This window comes from Rhinolophus ferrumequinum, chromosome 23 (genome assembly GCF_004115265.2).
Source record: "Rhinolophus ferrumequinum isolate MPI-CBG mRhiFer1 chromosome 23, mRhiFer1_v1.p, whole genome shotgun sequence".
NCBI lineage: Eukaryota > Metazoa > Chordata > Mammalia > Chiroptera > Rhinolophidae > Rhinolophus > Rhinolophus ferrumequinum.
In genome coordinates, this window is record NC_046306.1 from 40,060,845 (window position 1) to 40,078,435 (window position 17,591).

General features: G+C 44.6%; 1 protein-coding gene across 7 annotated transcripts in view; it reads left to right on the forward strand.

The window, feature by feature from the left end:
• RIN2 (Ras and Rab interactor 2) overlaps window positions 1-17,591 on the forward strand; it is a 234,493-nt gene that overhangs the window by 188,240 nt on the left and 28,662 nt on the right. For all 7 annotated transcript variants that reach the window (XM_033094664.1, XM_033094660.1, XM_033094663.1 and 4 more), the window contains 4 exons: window positions 4,274-4,466; window positions 7,719-7,830; window positions 10,708-10,780; window positions 17,150-17,241. In XM_033094664.1, coding sequence (XP_032950555.1) covers window positions 4,274-4,466; window positions 7,719-7,830; window positions 10,708-10,780; window positions 17,150-17,241 — 470 coding nt within the window. The remainder of the gene's footprint in view (window positions 1-4,273; window positions 4,467-7,718; window positions 7,831-10,707; window positions 10,781-17,149; window positions 17,242-17,591) is intronic.

Consider the following 17,591-nt stretch of genomic DNA (forward strand, 5'->3'; position numbering starts at 1 on the left):
ATCTGACTAAGTCTTGGTCTTTCTGTGACACTTTGAGCAAATTACCAGATAGCATTACACGTATAAATTTTAGCATGATCTAAGTGAACTTATATGTTAATCAAGGCAAAGTCATAAACTTTAAACAAAGCTAATCTATGCTAGACTACCTACTAGGCTACATGTGTAGGTTAGGTTTCACCTCCATGGAGCATCACATTAGATGAATTCTTGCTTGCATCAGTCTACGTGATGATGAAGATACCACTCTCAGATTAGAAAGATGGAGCTCAAAGAAGGAGGGGGTCTCTCGTGCTTCCAGTCCCACTATGACCATGTCATCCTCTAGTCTCCTCAATTATATCACAGTGGCTTATCTTTTATAAACCACTCATTTTTTGTCCCCCTAATATTTGCAGGCAGATATCTATCTTAGGAATCACCAGTTTCTGTTAATCACATCAGCTTTTGTTTTAGGTGGTACTCCCTAAAAGCAGAGCCTGACAGGGATTCTTTTTTTAAAGATTTTATTGGGGAAGGGGAACAGGACTTTATTGGGGAACAGTGTGTACTTTACAGGATTTTTCCAAGTCAAGTTGTCCTTTCAGTCTTAGTTGTGGAGGGCGCAACCCAGCTCCAGGTCCAGGTCCAGTTGCTGTTGTTGGTTGCAGGGGGTGCAGCCCACCATCCCTTATGGGAGTTGAACCAGCAACCTTGTGGTTGAGAGGATGCACCCCAACCAACTGAGCCATCTGGCCACCCGGGAGCTGAGCAGCAGCTCTTTGACTTCATTCTAGTTGCGGAGGGCCCAGCTCGCTGGCCCATGTGGGAATCCAATTGGCAGCCCCGTTGCCCAGAGCTCGCACTCTAACCAACTAAGCCACCCATCCGCCCCTGACAGGGATTCTTGTGCCGTGATTTATTGAGAGAGGCTCTCAGGAGGAACCTGTGAAGCACTGAGGGATAGAGGATGGGATGGGGAGGAAACCAGGCAAAAGATATGGGGCCAGGTGAAGTCTAGCCTCAGCCTGATCCCACAGGGAGCTCTGAAGCACAAATAGCACCCCAGAGTTGTTGCACCTTCAGGCGACCGCTCCCATACATGTGGTGTCAGTATGTCATTAGCAGTGCATATGCTCCCAGGAGAAGGCATAGTTTCCCAGGTATGTTCAGGAAGAGGGGTAGCAGGGGCATGGGTGCCCGATCTGATAAAGGGGGATTGGGCAGGGCACCAAGAGCAATCACCACCAGTTCAACATTTTCTTCATCAGTTCTTTCCTGAAGGTTGTCCTTCAGGTTGGTTGATAAAAGCCAATTTGTTTCGTAATAATAGGCTATAAACCTCAAATGGCTGGCTGAATAAAAGCATTGGCTTAGTCATTTGCAAAGACAAGGTCTAATTTATGGTTGCTCCTTTATGAGGCCCCATAGATCTTATTCACCGTCTCCCTGTTGAGACACCTAGGCTGAAGTCAGTTGTCAGAACAAAGGCATTTTAGCTTCTGAAAACAACTGAGCTGTCACAGGATGTACCCTTCTAAGGCAGGAAGATGTGTCAACATATTTACTCTCAGCACACATGAGTGTCAGGATTGTTGTTTTAGAGATTGTAGAATTTGGTCTTGATAAAATATCGCCAGGAATGAAATGTTTATTTGGGTTCTGAGTTCTTTCAATGGCACATTACCCTCCCCCCAAAAAAAATCCTCCTAATTGGATCTGAGCTCAAGTGTACATTTGACTCTTAGGTCTCAAGCAAATTCTCCTCAAAGCGCTCCTCAGACTGGCAACATTACTCAGAGCTTGCTAGAAATGCAGTCAGGCCTACCCCAGACCTGCAGAATCAGAATATCTGGGGCTGAAACCAGGATTCTGTGGTCTAACAAACCCCAGGTGATTCTCATGTAGGTTCAAGGGCTGATCCAAAGTAGTGGCTGTAAACTTGGCTGCATGTCAGGATTGCCTGGGGAAATTTAAAAAATTCTGATGCCTGCATCCTACACCATGTGTCTGATTTATTTGATCTGGGTACAGTCTGGTCATCAAAACATTTTTAAGCTCCCGAGGCAATTTGAATAGGCAGCCATGGTTGAGAATCACTGGTCTAAAGTTGCCTCTTTTACCTTATGTGAAAGGAATTTTACCACCAGCTTCATTTTGAAGAGTTTGTTCTTATAGCTTCAAAGATTCACTTCAAAATACCCAGAGTCCCTGGAATGGTATTTGCAGAATGAGAAACTGCCCCTTTTTTGGCACAGATTCCCCCATCTGAAAACTTGTAGCAGAGGTAAAGGAAAACATTCACATATTTGAGAGGAAACCAAATGTAAATCTTGAATGGAAGCATAAGATTCTTTAAATATGTAGAAAGTCAAGAATGTGTGGGGGAGAAGTTAGGATGGGGCCGCTGGCCAGCCCACAGGCTGTCATTGTGGGTATTGGGTCTGCATCCCCACAAATGATCACCTTAGATTGGCTTCTCCTATATTCAATCCAACTTCCCAGGCGTGGAGGGGTCCACATGGAAATTAGTCATCTTCTTCCCCAATTTTCACCTTACATTTGGAACCATCACCCATCTTTCTAAATGTTGAAAACTTTATCCAAGCCACGCATTTGGGTTTTGGGGGTTTAGACAATTGAAGACCATGTGTACCCCAACCTGAACTTGGCCCTTCGGACATGAATGATCAGGTCTGATGGTCCCGTTGTCTGCTCCAGGACCAGTGTTGATGACCAGCTCATGGAGAGCCAGGGAAAGTGAGAGTTCTGATTGTGGTAGAGGGAAAGAGACCCCAGAGCTGAAGCAGCCTTGGATTGGAATTTCTACCCTCTTTCTCTTAACAGAGACATGTCCTTGAGCAAGACTACTTAATAAGTCTGAGTCTTCCAGTCCTCTCTTTTCTAAACCGGGATCCTGGTAGCTACTTTCAGGGCTTGTTGAGAGGAGTAAATGAGAAAATGTTTGCAAAGGGCCTGGCCGACTGTAGACACCACATAGATACAAGCAACGTAGTCTGTATTCATGATCTTATTCATTACCTGCAGAGTTGGGTGAATATCAGGCCACTTTAATTTCTAGTTCTGCCATCTCATGCCTATTTATAACTCTGGATGGCTCGATAACTTCTTGGGCCTTAGTTTCCTCTTTCATAAAATGATGGTTAAATACTCAATAACAGGATTAGTGTAGACAAAGGCGACAATGGAAGTCAATGTGATACATTTTTTTGAGAGTTCATTCACATAACATACTACGATTCAAAATTTAATGTGTGCAATTCAGTGATTTTCAGTATATTCAAAAAGTTGTACAACCATCAGCACATCTCATTCCAGAACATTTTCATTACTTCAAACAGAAATTGCACATTCCTTTGCAATCACTACCCATCCGACATCCCTCCCCAGGCCCAGGCAACCCCTAATCTTTCTGTCTGTCTATATTTGTCTATCTAGGTATTTCATATACGTGGAATCATAGACTATTTGTCCTTTAGTGTCTCGGGTTTTTTACTTAGCATGATGTCTTCAAGGTACATCCACATTGTAGCATGGATCGGTACTTCTTTCATAAAAAGGATGAATGACTATTATGACTGAATAAAACACCATTGTAGGGATATACCACATCTTATTTATCTATTCATTAGTTCATAGAAATTTGGGCTATTTCCATTTTACGGTGATTATGAATAATATGAATATGTTATGAATGGCATAGCACCATACCACTGTTAGGTTTCATTATAAATAACATTAGTAATAAAAATGCCTACATGTATGAAAAGAAATGAAATCCAATTCATTTGGGCACAAAAAGGAGTGTGTGTGTGTGTGTGTGTGTGTGTGTGTGTGTGTGTGTGTGTGAATGTTTTGTCTTTGCTTTTAGAGCATGCCATGGTCATGCTTATGATATAGTCTTTAGGACCTCATGGTTCCAATAATGAATTTAGCACTTAGGGGTCTGTGCTCAAAGGAAGAAATGTTTTATGCCAGTAGACAGACTAAACAGGATTTAGGATGTTTAGAACCTTTTCAAAACCAGGTTAGAAGTAGAAAGTTGGGTCTGTGGAGTGTTTTTGAGTACTCTGTTTAATATTAGAGATACAGAGTGAAATATAACATAGTGTCTCCCCTTAAAACTTTCAGTCTGAAGGGGAGGACAAATGAGGTGGTGATGACAAGATGGTGTATATGCTTTGACAGGCTAGTCTGTGATATTGTAGGACAGCTCTGTGTTAGGAAAATTGTGCCGCAGCCATTTGACCCCTGCCAATTCTGTTTCTCCTAGCATGGTAAGACACAAGGACGGTGGCTATTCTGAAGAAAAGGATGTGAAAACCTGTCCCCGGGACTCTGGCTATGACACCCTCTCCAACAGGCTCAGCATTTTGGACCGGCTTCTTCACACCCACCCCATATGGCTGCAGCTGACTCTGAGTGAGGAGGAGGCGGCAGAAGTCCTACAGTCCCAGCCTCCAGGGGTAAGACTCAGAATCACAGGGAAACAGGTTGAGGCAGGCAGGGCCGCTGGGTCCTTAAGGAGAAAAACTTGGAGTTCTAGAAAGTTCTTTCCAGCCTATAGGGAACATGGTTCCCAGAGTGTTCCTGGGTTGCAATGCAGGGAAATTCTGGAAACTATGGAGACAGCTCCCAGGACCAGAGCCCTTCATGATTTGTCTTTCTGTCTTCATCTGCTCAGTTAATATGGGAAGTGTAGGACTCAGCAGGAAAACGGGGTATCTCGGTAATGAGGGACACTGGCCAGAGATCCTGGGCCTAACTTTTTGAGACGCAGCACTGAGGATGAGCCTGGCTGTGCGGTTTCAGTTGCCCCTGCTGTTTTACTTTCGTTCTGAGCCTGGGAACCCTGCCAGGACCCAGCCATCCAACTTGGGACCCAACCTTCAGAAGTTCTATAGTCATAGACTTGTCTGCCCTGATTGCTGCTGCTGATTTTTCCTGGACTTTCTCAGTGGCTGTCCACATGGATCAAAGTCCAATTCAGTTTCTTCAGTTACTACCTGCCCAAGTCCAGTCTCTTCTTGATCAAGACCATGCTATAACTCTATAGAAATTCCTCAAAAAAATGTTATTCAATGATTGGTATATTCTTTGCTGTCCAATATGGTCGCCACTTGCCCCATGTGGCTATTTAAATTTACATTAATTAAATTAAATTAAATTAAAAATTTGGTTCCTCAGTTCCAATGGCCACATTTTAAGTACTCACTAGCCACAGATGGCTGGAGGCTACCATACAGGATAATGCAGAATATAGAACATTTCTATTATCACAGAGAGCTTTATTGGGCAGCACTTGTATACAATGTCTACTTCCAAAAAAAAAAAAAGGATAGCTACAATAAATCCCAGATAAAATAAGATTTGAAACAATACACTGCAAGAGATAGAAATTAAGAAGTGGATGGAAAGGGAAGAAGAAAGTTCCATCGGTAACTCACTGAGGAATGTTGTGACAATTGGGCACGAAAATAAGCTATTGAGTTTCCTATCAGCCAGAGCCTGTCTGTTACTACTTTTTGATTTATAAGTGAGTCTTTGTTTCTCATCTGACAGAAACAGACAGGACTAAGAACTCTGTTGGAACATGCTCAGGGTGACTGGTGCAGTATGTAATCATCTTTGCAGAGAATTCCTTGGCCAACGCGCTCTGTTGTGGCCTCTGGTTTTGGTCTATATGATCAAGACCTCCTTCTGTGAGACCCCCACTTTTTGGAGGTTGAGTTGTCTGCTCTTGCATTTCTGCCAAAAATGCTGAAGAGGGAGGTGGCCCTGTTGCTAGGCAGCAATTCCCCTCTGGGTGTCAAGCACATCCATTCCTGCTGAGACCTTGTGGGGAACAAGTCAGGCGGGATGTTCTCTCCAGTCACCTACTTGATCCCTGGATAGGACCTGCCTGACAAGATGGGGCAGGCTGAGGGCAGGGTAAGGACAGGAGCAGTGGATCAGGATAGGCCAACTGCACCAGAAGAAGTGAGAATGCTGAAGAGAAGGAACAGCAGGTATGAGAGGAAAGGAGATTTGAAAGACCAGCCACGGTGGCATGGGTACTTGGTGTGCCAACATCCTTGATTAATTTATAACCTAAGATGGGGGACAGAAAGCTGTTTCTGTACAGGGCCAGAGTGTAAATATTTTGGGCTTTGTGTGTCTCTATCCACAACTACTCAGCTTTGCCTTACAGTGCAGATACAGCTGTACACAATATGTACATGAATGAGCGTGGCTGTGTTTCAGTAAAACTTCATTTACAAAACCAGGTGGCAGGATGGATTTGGTTTGCAGGCCATACTTCACTGACCTCTGATCTAAGGCTGTAGACATTCAGGAAATAAGATCTAGAGGTTGTACTCTCCTCGATCCCCAAGGCTCAAAGAGTTCACCACCAGCTTCTTTTCCACCACCCCACAGCTGCCTCCAGCAGTGCTTTGGGTTTTTACCCATCAGGATAGTATTTAGGAAATATCTGCTTCAGTTTTACAGTGTCCCAAAGACACTGACTCCTAAAACTGGCTGCTAGATGAATTCCATGCCTGCCTTCCCATGGATACTACGAAAAAAGAGAGAACTCACTCTTTACCAGACACCAAATTCCCATAATCTCCACTTCCCTCCCAAAAAGAAACATTTCTTAAGAGCTATTGACTGGACACATAGACTAACTAAAGTGAAGATTAGATGGAAAAAATAAAGAATGATAGGGGAGCGGAGAGCAGTGTCCAAATGCAGAGGAAAGAGAAGTAATTAAAGAAAGAGGACAGGATAGGATCCTCGGAAAAGGATCATGTACTACAGAAGAGAACCAGGACTCAGCCAGGCGGCCACACTGCACACTCCAGGGAGCGCCATTTGATTTGTAGTCTAGGTAAATGCTGCTGCCTGGAATTGTGCAGTGCGTAGCCTGCATAGCAGTACTTGTACGTGGCATGCTTGCCTCTGCAGTGACTGAGGCCAGAAAGGTGTCCTGAGACATCAGTATTGGGAGTTGGGTTGGTGTAATTGTGTGTCTGAAGGAAATATTAGGACCTGGAGGGGGTTGTCAAAAAGTGAAGTGAGTCAGGAATAAGTGGACTGCCAGCTTTGATGTTGGCTGTAATGAATTTCAGAACATCTCTCAAATGTAACAGTCATTTTTTGGCTCCAGTGGATTGTTGTCATGCCTGGTCTTGCCATATCATCCCACTTTCCAAGAGAAGCGAGAAATTCATATTTTAATGTGAGAAACAAAACACTCCTGACTTTTCACTGTTAACAACAAATTCAAATTTCTGTTGTAAATACACCCATGAGCCAAATTTTAGCCAGTGAACTCCTAATTCACCACCCATGGTTTTGGCACGTTGCCTGTTTAAAATCTAGATTTCATCAACCAAGATACCTATGTAAGACAGGCTGAAGAATGTGTAACATAAAAACAATTCACCAAACTGAAAATGCTTCTGCAGACTAAGGGAGCTCTTACCTCACAGGAAAGCTTTTGTCGAAGGGAAAATAGGATTCTATGGAAGCCAGTTCTCAGGATAGACCTCTGTGGCATCACTGCTGATCACTGCTGATCACCTCTTTCTCTGGGAGTAGACTGTCCCGCGTTGAGCCTTGCAGTTCAACAACGAAGAGGATTCTATCCATGGATGTTGAGTGTGCAGGAAATTATATGCCCAGGTTCTAACCTTCTAGATGTTTCTTAAGCTTGACTTTCTTTTCTCTCCTAGATCTTCCTGGTTCGTAAATCCACCAAAATGCAGAAGAAAGTAATTTCACTTCGCCTGCCCTGTGAATTTGGAGCCCCTCTCAAGGAATTTGCCATAAAGGAAAGCACATACAGTAAGTGGTTGGTTAGGTCCTGATTGATGTGAGGACCTCAGGCCTCTTGAGCAAGTGGAGAGAACCTGCACTTTGAGTCAGACAGATATGGGTCTCAGTCCTGTCACTGTTGCTTGTTTACTGAATGACTGGGCAGGCAACCTACTCTAGGAACCTCAGTTTTCTTATCTGTATAATAGGGTGATAGTAACCTCAGAGAGTTAACAATTCAGTTAAACAACCTATGTGCAAAGTATGCAGCCTACTGCTTGGCGCATGACAGAAGCCTAATAGAAGTGGGTTGGCTTCCTCACCCCCTTCCCAGCTAAGCAGAGCGTGGATTTGGTGCCCAGATTTGCTGATGACTAAGCTGCGGGGCAGGCTGCCTTTTTATGGGATCTGATACTGCAACATGTATCTGCACATCTTCACGAGTAGTCCTTGAGCAGATGTGCTCCCTGCAGGCAATCACTGCTCAGTTTTCTGTGATACAGCTAATCAGAGGCAGGATCCAGCCCTCAGGAAAAATTAAGTGAAGTTTTGAGGAGACAGTGGTGTTCAGTAGCACTGGTTTTCTTTCCTGTTATTCCATGGTCGTTGGAAATGTGAAGTCTCAAGGCCAAGTTTTAAATAAAAAAGGGAACACAGTTTTGAGGTATCCAGCCTCCAAGAAGGATCAGAAGATGGATCTGCAACCCAAAGGGGAAGGTTTCCTTGAAATCACAGGGTAGCCAGCTGAGGTGTGAAGGCCGGGAGAGGTGAGTTTGGAAGCCCGTTGACTGTTTCAGTAGCAATACTGAGACCAGGAGTCTCACTCTTTTTCAACCAAGGACTAAGCAAACCTCAGTCCCTGCGTTTGAAGAACCTGAAGGTACTGAGGTCAAGTTAAGGGCAGATTTGGGATTATACTCAGCCCGGAGTTCGTAGTCTCACTTAGGCAAGTGGCCCTTAACTGAGTCTGGAGGAGACATATCCAGCTGTAAGGAAACCTGCCAGCCTCTATGTGATCACCTGTGTCCTGCAAAGATTTTCCTCCAGGTCTCACAATGTGACTGATGCCAGGGAAAAATTTCCACAAGCAGACACACAGCCTCTGAACCTGGTGAATGATTCACACTGTTTATTTACATTAAGAGGTAATCAGAACATAGATTTCAAACCTACCACTTTAAAGACAATGAGTTAAATATAAAAATATAAAATAATATTTATATAAAATATAAAAATATAAAAATGAAAAAAGAGTTAAATATAAAAGTTGGCTTTTGAAAGTCTGCTAGCCAAGAAGTGATGGACCTAACTGTTTTTTACATTCGTTCTAATATCCAGAGTTAACCATTATAAGTTAGTCTGGAAGCCCCTTTCTTCCCCTCCTAACATAAGACAGTTAGTGTTGGTACTATAAAGTTTTCTTGGTATTCATCTTAGGTCCTTCCCAGATAAGGGTTTTTCCTCCCTATTTTGTCAAGACTTCTCTCACTTCCCTATTCCTTTCCAGGGGACTTAAAGTGGTTGAAAGAGCTAGTATGAGCAAAGCATTAAGGGAACCATAACTAGTTACCACAGTCCTTGGTCCCACCATCATGGCCCCTTCCTGGCCAGGGCGTCTTCTCCACAAATTGAGGTGGATTGGAAGAGGAAGGACTTGCTATAACAACAGATACATTTGGATAACGTGGCTTAATAAGAAGTACCACCTCATATTTGCATAGACTGCTTTCACATAAATTACTCCATTTTTTAAAATTTCAGTTCCCACTACTACCCTTCTGGGAGACAAGGAAAGCACTCCTTTTGTCCATTTTGCAGATGAGAAAACCAAGGCTCCAGAGACATTAAACTACCCTAAACGGTTTCCTCCCACTTAACTCACTAAACTGTGGTGCACATGTGTGTGTTTCTGTTTCTCTGTGTGTCTGTCTGTCTCTCTGTCAGAAATAGTGTAGAGGTTTCCAGTACATGTATAAAGACATAGGTGTGTTTGGGGGTGCTACAGAAATACTAAATGAGCAAAATAACACAACATAAGCAAATAATAAGCAAAATAAGTAAGGATATGGAATATTACAAAAGGGAGAAAAACTCATCTGACTGAGGAAATGAGGAAATCTTCACAAAGCTGAGGATATTTAGAATGTTTTTGGAAAAGTGACTGCATAAGTGGCATCTCGGCCGAGCTGATATGAGGAGTGATTGGCAAATATATGCATATCTGAAGTCAAACCATGCATTGTTCCACCATTTGGAAGTTATGTAAAATGGCACACACACCACCTTGCCAGAACATTTCTTCTCCATCAGGAAGCTTGTGCATTTGGTGGTCGGCGGCGGGAGCCTTCTTTGTAAATGGGTTTTATAGTCTTCCATACTGAATTTAAACACAAGCTGCCTTATGGGCACCTGTGTTATCCCCCAAGCTCTGCACTCCTTCTGCCTTGTGTCTTTATCAGAGGTGGCCTGTTTGGCAAAGAGGAGTGTGACCTGGGAGGTCCATCCCAGGAGGGTCAGGGGCAGTGGGGCCTTGGTGTTCCCCAAACCCTCTCATGTGCTGATTGATGCCCTCTCGCCCCAGCCAGACGGGGTCCGTGACCCCTGACCAGCTTTGTGTTGTGAACTTAAAATAGTAGTTGTGCAATTTGAGTGTGTGCTGGTCTGTTTACCCAGCATCAGAGCATGTGCTCCGAGTGAGTCAGGGACTGAGTTTCTAGGCCACCCTCTTCACGGGCCTATTTCTGGCTGACATATATCCTCCTCGCAGCTGGTTCTGATAAGCCTCCCAGTAGTTGTTTGAGAGCACTGAGATGGTCCTCTGCATGCAGCAGGCAATAGTGGAGGGCCTTTCCTTTTCCAGAACACACTCAGGGACACTCAGCTGGTTTCCCAAATCTCTCTTTTCAGCCTTTTCCTTGGAAGGCTCAGGAATCAGCTTTGCGGATTTATTCCGACTCATTGCTTTCTACTGCATCAGCAGGTAAGGCCTCTTCTTCTCTTGTGATTTCCATCACCTGATTGGTGTGCAATATAATTGCCCTGAGGTTTCTTGATTAAAACAGGGCAGGGGGATCTGGGAGGCTTACCTCCTATTAGATGTCATCGGAAGCATTGGCTACTGAAATAAAATGGTCACCAAGTCCCCTGTACCAGGTTTAAGATGAAAATAATTACCCTGGACCTGCTACATGTAACGTCTCCTTAATTAAAATGATTATGTTCTCAAGCTGCTCTCATGGCTTCTTTCACTTAGACCCATCAAGCAGGAAAACACATACATGTGCACACACACACACACACACACACACAGAAAGGGACAATGGTGCAAACCTGTCACATTTCAAGGTCCTGATAGTTTTCTGAAAACTTTCCAAGGGCTATAGCTCCTTAATGTGGAACTAGAAATGTAGGTTCCTTAAACCAACCGACAAAGCGTGCCTCACTGTTGTGGGGACAGAGCCCCAGAGAGCAGTTTCCAGGCTCTCAGTCTCACGTGGAGAGATGCTGGCTCGGTGGTAGATGGCCATCAGCTGTGGCTGGTCGGCCATCGGCTGTGGCCGGTTAGCCAATTGGCCACTGATATAACTGCCGCGGCTGCGTTGGTTGGAGAGTCGGTCGGTTGGCAGGCAGAAAAGCAGACAGCAGGTTGCAGGTCGTGTGGCTCCAGCCTCCAGTGAGACTATAGTGCCGTCAGCGAGACTATAGTGGTATGACTCCCCTACCTATGGCTCCGTGGGTGTTCCTTTTTGGCCTCACCATGTCCTGCGTTCTTATGTGGGGAGCTGGAGCTGAGACCCCGCATGCCACCCCGCAGGACACTACCCCTCATCAGGCTCCTAGCAGCAGTATGGGGACAGAGCCAGGAGTGCAGTTTCCAGGCTCTTGGTCTCACATGGAAAGGTGCTGGCTCAGGTAGTAAATGGCCATCAACTGTGATCAAATGGCCATTAGCTGTGCTAGTTGGCCGTCAGCTGTAACCAGTGAGCCATTGGCCACTAATATAACTGCCAAGGCTACGCTAGCAGAAAATGGGGCCTAGCAAGAAGGTGGTGGCTGAGCTAGCAAGAAGTGGAGTGCAGGTTGCAGATTGAAGAGAAGTGGACGGCAGGTTGCGGATAGTGTGGCTCCTGCTTCCTGTGTCTCCAACCCAGCCGCCAGCGAGAATATAGTGGTATGACTCCCCTATCTATGGATCCGTGGGTGTTCTTTTTTGGCCTCACCATGTCCTGCATTCTTATGTGGGGAGCGGGAGCTGAGACCCCGCATGACACCCTGCATGACACTGAGTAAGATGTTCCTTGTACCTGTTGGATTAGGCCCTTCAGGGGAAGACACTAAGCAGTTTACTCCTGGAGGTCCTGGGCCAAAGGAAGTCACACAATCAATGGGTGGGGAGCCACGGTCAGAAGGGGACTTCTGTAATGCAGGGTCTCAGCTCCCGCTCCCCACACAAGAACGCAGGATATGGTGAGGCCAAAAAGGAACAACAATGGAGCCATGGATAGAGCGTTCATACCACTATATTCTCAATGGCACCTGGTCAAGACACAAAAGCAAACAATCAGGGGTCTTCCTGCACCCCAGTCTTGCTGGCGGCCGGGCGAGACACAGGGAGTAGGATCAACATGATCCGCAATCCACAATCCGCTTTCTAACCTCACTTGCTAGCCGCAATGCACGCCTGCTATGCACGCCTGCTAGCGCAGCCATGGCAGCTATATCAGTGGCCAATGGATAACTGGTTACAGCTGATGGCCATTTACTACCCGAGCCAGCACCTTTCCACGTGAAGTAGAGAGCCTGGAAACTGCTCTCTGGGACTCTGTCCCTACAACTCCTGTGCTGTTTCCCAACAGGAAGAAATGAGGGGCTTCCCTAAGATTAGGCCAGAGCCCTGTGAGTGCCTCCTAGGGTATGCCAACTGCCAGGGTATGGGCAGTAGCCCTTGGCTTGTGTGAGGAAATCTGCTGCCCCAAGACTGGAGGCCAGTGCAGGAGCACCCACTGTCCCCAGGGAACCACACCTGGTCTGGTTTGAGGCCAGCCAGGCCCTGGGAGTGAATTTCAACACTAACATGTCGATCAGAAGTGAAGTCGGCCAGTGTTTACTCTTCATAGTTTGCTTGTTGGTGGTTGTGCTGTTGTTGTGAAGAATCATTGCACCTATAATAAAGCATTTGGCAGCAGTGCACAAAAGATATCATCTCTCTCCTCAGTGTTCATAATAGGCTGGAATGACTGCTGTCCAGGGCTGGTCGGTAATTAAAGGAGATAAAGTACATGAAAGCCTTTTATAAACTCTAAGCAAGATGCCAATATAAATTGGTGCTTACAGGAAAATCCTAGCATTGACATTCTGTGGTTAGGGAGACCTGAGATTCATTTTCCTATTTTTTTCAAAATGCAAAGATTCTTGATGTTTTTGTTTCTCCTTTTCACTGTATGTTACTAATTTATTTAAATCTCTGTTCTTAGTTATCAGTAATTGATTTGACCCCATCTTACCAAAATATTTTTGAAATGTTCTAGTTGGTTGTTAGTACATAAATATATTCAGATAGGGAAAGTGACGGGACCCTCAGCTCTGGTCGTCACACAGAACGGACATGCACTAGACTAGAGAATTCACGGATCAACAAGCATGATTTATCGCATCAGGAAGGCACATTGAAAAGTAGAGCTGAGAGGACAAACCGTGATGCACACCTTGGCCACAAAGCTCTGGAGCTCTCTGTCAGTTTGGTGTAATCAGTGTAGTGTAGAGCATTGCCTTTCAGTCCTTTACTAGAATCATCTGGAATCTTGCTAGAATGCAGATTCCAACTGAGGGGATCTGGGGCAGCACCTGAGATTCCATTGTCAACAAGCTCTCAGGTGATGAGGCCAATCTGCTGGTCCTACAACTGCACTGTGAATAGCAAGGGGCTAGAGAAAGTAATTATTAATTATTATTTAACAACAATTAATATTAATTTATTTAATTAATTAATTATTAATAATAATTTTTATTATCATTATTAATTATTAAATACAGGGGGTGCCAACAAAATGTATACACATTTTAAGAGACATTACCTATCCTAAAGCAGTACTTGTCCGTAATCAGAAGTGCCTGGGCACTGCTGGTAACCACTTTGAGCACCTCTTGTAATTGTAGAAGTCAAACGTGACTTGTATTCATTTTGGTGTATATTGAGTATTACAATTTTAATAGATTTTTCTTTTCTTAAAATGTATATACATTTTTTGGCATTATCATTTCAGGGGCTTTCTCTATATGTGCTAGGCACCATACATACATTATTTCTAATCCTCATGGCAACCCTGAAATTAGGATCATGAAGACACGGTGGCTCGGAGAGAGTGAGAGACTTGCCCATATTCTGTTAATAAGTAGCCAATATTGGATTTGAACCTGCCTTGATGCCAAAGCCCATATTTTCCTACTAGAGAGCACAGCTCCACAGGCTCGAGGTCCAGCATACCTGGGTTCCAGTTTCCACTTCATCCCACATTAGCTCTGTGAGTGGGTGCAGGGACCTCTCCATCTGTGTTACCCTATGCTCCTGATCTGTGAAATAGGGGACATCAAAGCTTCCTCCCAGGGGCATATGTGGGCCCCACATGAGTTAAGGTGCTTGGTGCAATGCAATAGTAGGTGCTCATGAAAATTAGTCTCCTCCCCTTTAGAAATACGACATAGAGCAAAGTTTAAAAAAAAATCTAGATTATGCATGTACTAAAAATCTTGGGTGAAATGTTTATACTTAAGGTGGCTTTATTTGTCTGTTACGCAAGTTTTAGAATCAGGGCCCCTTTCCTTAACAGGGTGTAGGTGAGAAGGAAGTGCCCCCTTTAGTGCATGTGTGGGCACATGCATGCATGCATGTAGGAGGTGCTGTGTGCCCTGGCTGGCACAGTGGGAGAGGACTCATACACAACATCTAATTTTCTAGTAGATCAAAGGCTAAACCCACCCATTAGCAAATGACAGGTGTGGTTTCCTGTCATATATATCATTAAGAAAAACCAAAACCAGTCATGTGATGTTTAGGCTCCCGGTACTGCACTGGGCAAGGTAAAAGCTTAAAATAAATGTAGGGTGGATTTGTTATATGTGGCCTTCCCCAAAAATTGTCTCAAGAAAGTAGATATTACTTAAGTTGGTATAGCCATAGAAACATATATTTATTTGTATGAGTTTTTTTTTAACTTTTTATTGGGGAATGTTGGGGAACAGTGTGTTTTTCCAGGGCCCATCAGCTGCAAGTCAAGTCGGTGTCCTTCAATCTAGTTGTGGAGGGTGCAGCTCAGCTCCAAGCCCAGTCCCGTTTTCAACCTTGTTGTTGAGAGCTCGTGCTCTAACCAACTGAGCCATCTGGCCGCCCTATTTGCATGATATTTTGGTGTTAACAAAGTTCTGGTTCCTATTGATCTTCATTTAAGACTATACTCAGGGTCACTGCATCTCTGGGGTCAGGCAGCATCCCCTGAAGTTCCTCCTGCTTCCTCTAGAACAGATGCGAGATGACAAGTAGAAGGAGGTGCTCACAACATTGGGGGACAGGCAAAAGGGTCTCCTGGAAGCAGGAGTGACCCAGTCTTGACACCCCAGGAAAGGGGAGCCTCCTGACTGCCAACTGCTGGCATTTTTGTGAGCAGTATATTAGAGGCCTGTGACACTAGTACGTTTTATTCAGGTTTTGCTCTTTCTAATTTGTTATTCATTGTCAACAGCTTCAAGGGTTCCAAAATTCTCAGTCATCCATATTTAATCGGATGCAGCCTAGAATGTTCCCTCATCTTACTGTGAACAAGTAATTTGGTGTAGTTATTCTCTTCAATGGAAATTTTCAGTGCATCTTGTATAGATAAAACACAAGCAGAAACTCCAAGTTTTGTCCCTCATTCCACCCCAGCCGCACAGCTCCTTGCTGTTCTTTATACATGTCAGACCCTCTCCCACCCAGGGCCTTTCCACCTGCTGCTCGATCTGCCTGGAAAGTCCTTTTCCTCACGTGTTACTCCATGGCCACCTTTAGATCGTTAGTCAAGTGCGATCTGCTCATGGGGCAATCCCTGGCCAACTCTCACCCTTGAACACTAGTATTCCCCTTTCACACTGCATTTTTCTCCATGGCACACATCCCCTTCTCATATAGTCTATAAATTGTGCAATTGTTTATTGTCTGTTGGTGTCCACTGAAATGAAGCTTCTTACAGGCAGAGACTTTTGTCTGTTTTGTTCCCAGTACCTGGAACAGTGTCTAGCACATCATAGATGACTATAAACATTTATTGAATGAATAAGTGAATTCATTGTAAGACCAATACCACCACTAAAAAAAATATATTGTTATTGAATATTCATTCATCCATTTATTCGAAACACACTTTTACCCTATTTTTATCAGGCAAGACGTTGAGCTGAGAGCCCTGTCACCAATGCTGAGAGCATGGTCCTAACCCTTGTGTATTAAAATGAACAAATATTTATTAAGTCTGCCTTTACCATTTCTGAGAAGGCAAGAGGCCATGCTCTATGCATTTACTGGGGCAATGCTATGCCCTGGCCATGGAAGCACCCTGGTGCCAGCTCAGCAGCTTCCTGTTGGGCCTTTTGGTCTGGGATGCCGCGTTGTGTGTTTGCTGGTTTACACATGGTGCCATGCTGCTTGGGGGCAGGATTGTTGCATGAGGTCCTGTAGACTTGCCTTCCTACTCGAAGTGTGGTCCAGGGCAGCAGCATCTCCTGGGAGCTTGACAGAAATGCCAAATCTCCGGCCTCACGCAGACCTCCTTAGTTGGAGTATGCAGCATCATAAGACCCCCCCGCCCCATCACGGCCGGGGTTCACGTGCAATACCTTAAAACACCAGAGAAAGTTCTTGCCTCAATATTCATTGAGAATCTGCCACATGTAAGGCAATAGGATGATAAACGTTAGTTTAGGATTACACATTCCTGCCCAGGGAGTTGGGCAGTCCAACTTTCAGAGCAACTAGCAAATTAATAATAATGTTTTATGTCTATGATAGATCCACCAACATAGTCAGCAGTTCCAGTATGAACTCTGGGTACATTTTAGCTATCCGGGAAGGAAATCTGGTCCTCGCTGCAGATACTGAAACCATGCAGTCTCGTCTCTCAGCCCGTTCTGCCTGCGTTAATATGGTGCAGGAGTAGTAGTCCTACGGTCCTATCACCAGTAAAGTTCTGTGAGACACGCTGTGACATTGACTTAGGACATTTTAAACAGTTTAAGCTAAACATGTCTCTTGGATGGAAATGAAAGCAAGAGATAGAAGCATGACATGTAATTACAAATATTCTCTTTTTTGAAAAATCAGGGACGTTCTGCCATTTACCTTGAAGTTGCCTTACGCCATTTCAACAGCCAAGACGGAGGCTCAGCTTGAAGAACTAGCCCAGCTGGGACTAAGTAAGTGGGGGTGCCTGCCCAGGTCTCTCTTGAAATGAATCCATGTAGCAGATCAAAGTTGGGCTGACTGATGATACATTGTCACATCCAAAAAAAGTCCCCATCTCCATGGCAAAACTTCAGGTCCATGAGAACCTTGAATCACACCTTTTGGGAGTCTTTTTGCAAGTCAGATGTTGAACCAATGCTCAGAGGCAGGTGCTGAGTTTGCCTGGGTAACCCTCACATCCTCCCAGCGGATGTGAACTACCCAAAATGTCTAACCTCAGTAATGTGTCATTTCTTTCTTTTCTGTGGCACCTTGCCGGGGAAAGGCAGTACTTGACAGAAAGGGAAATTCAGCACAGTGT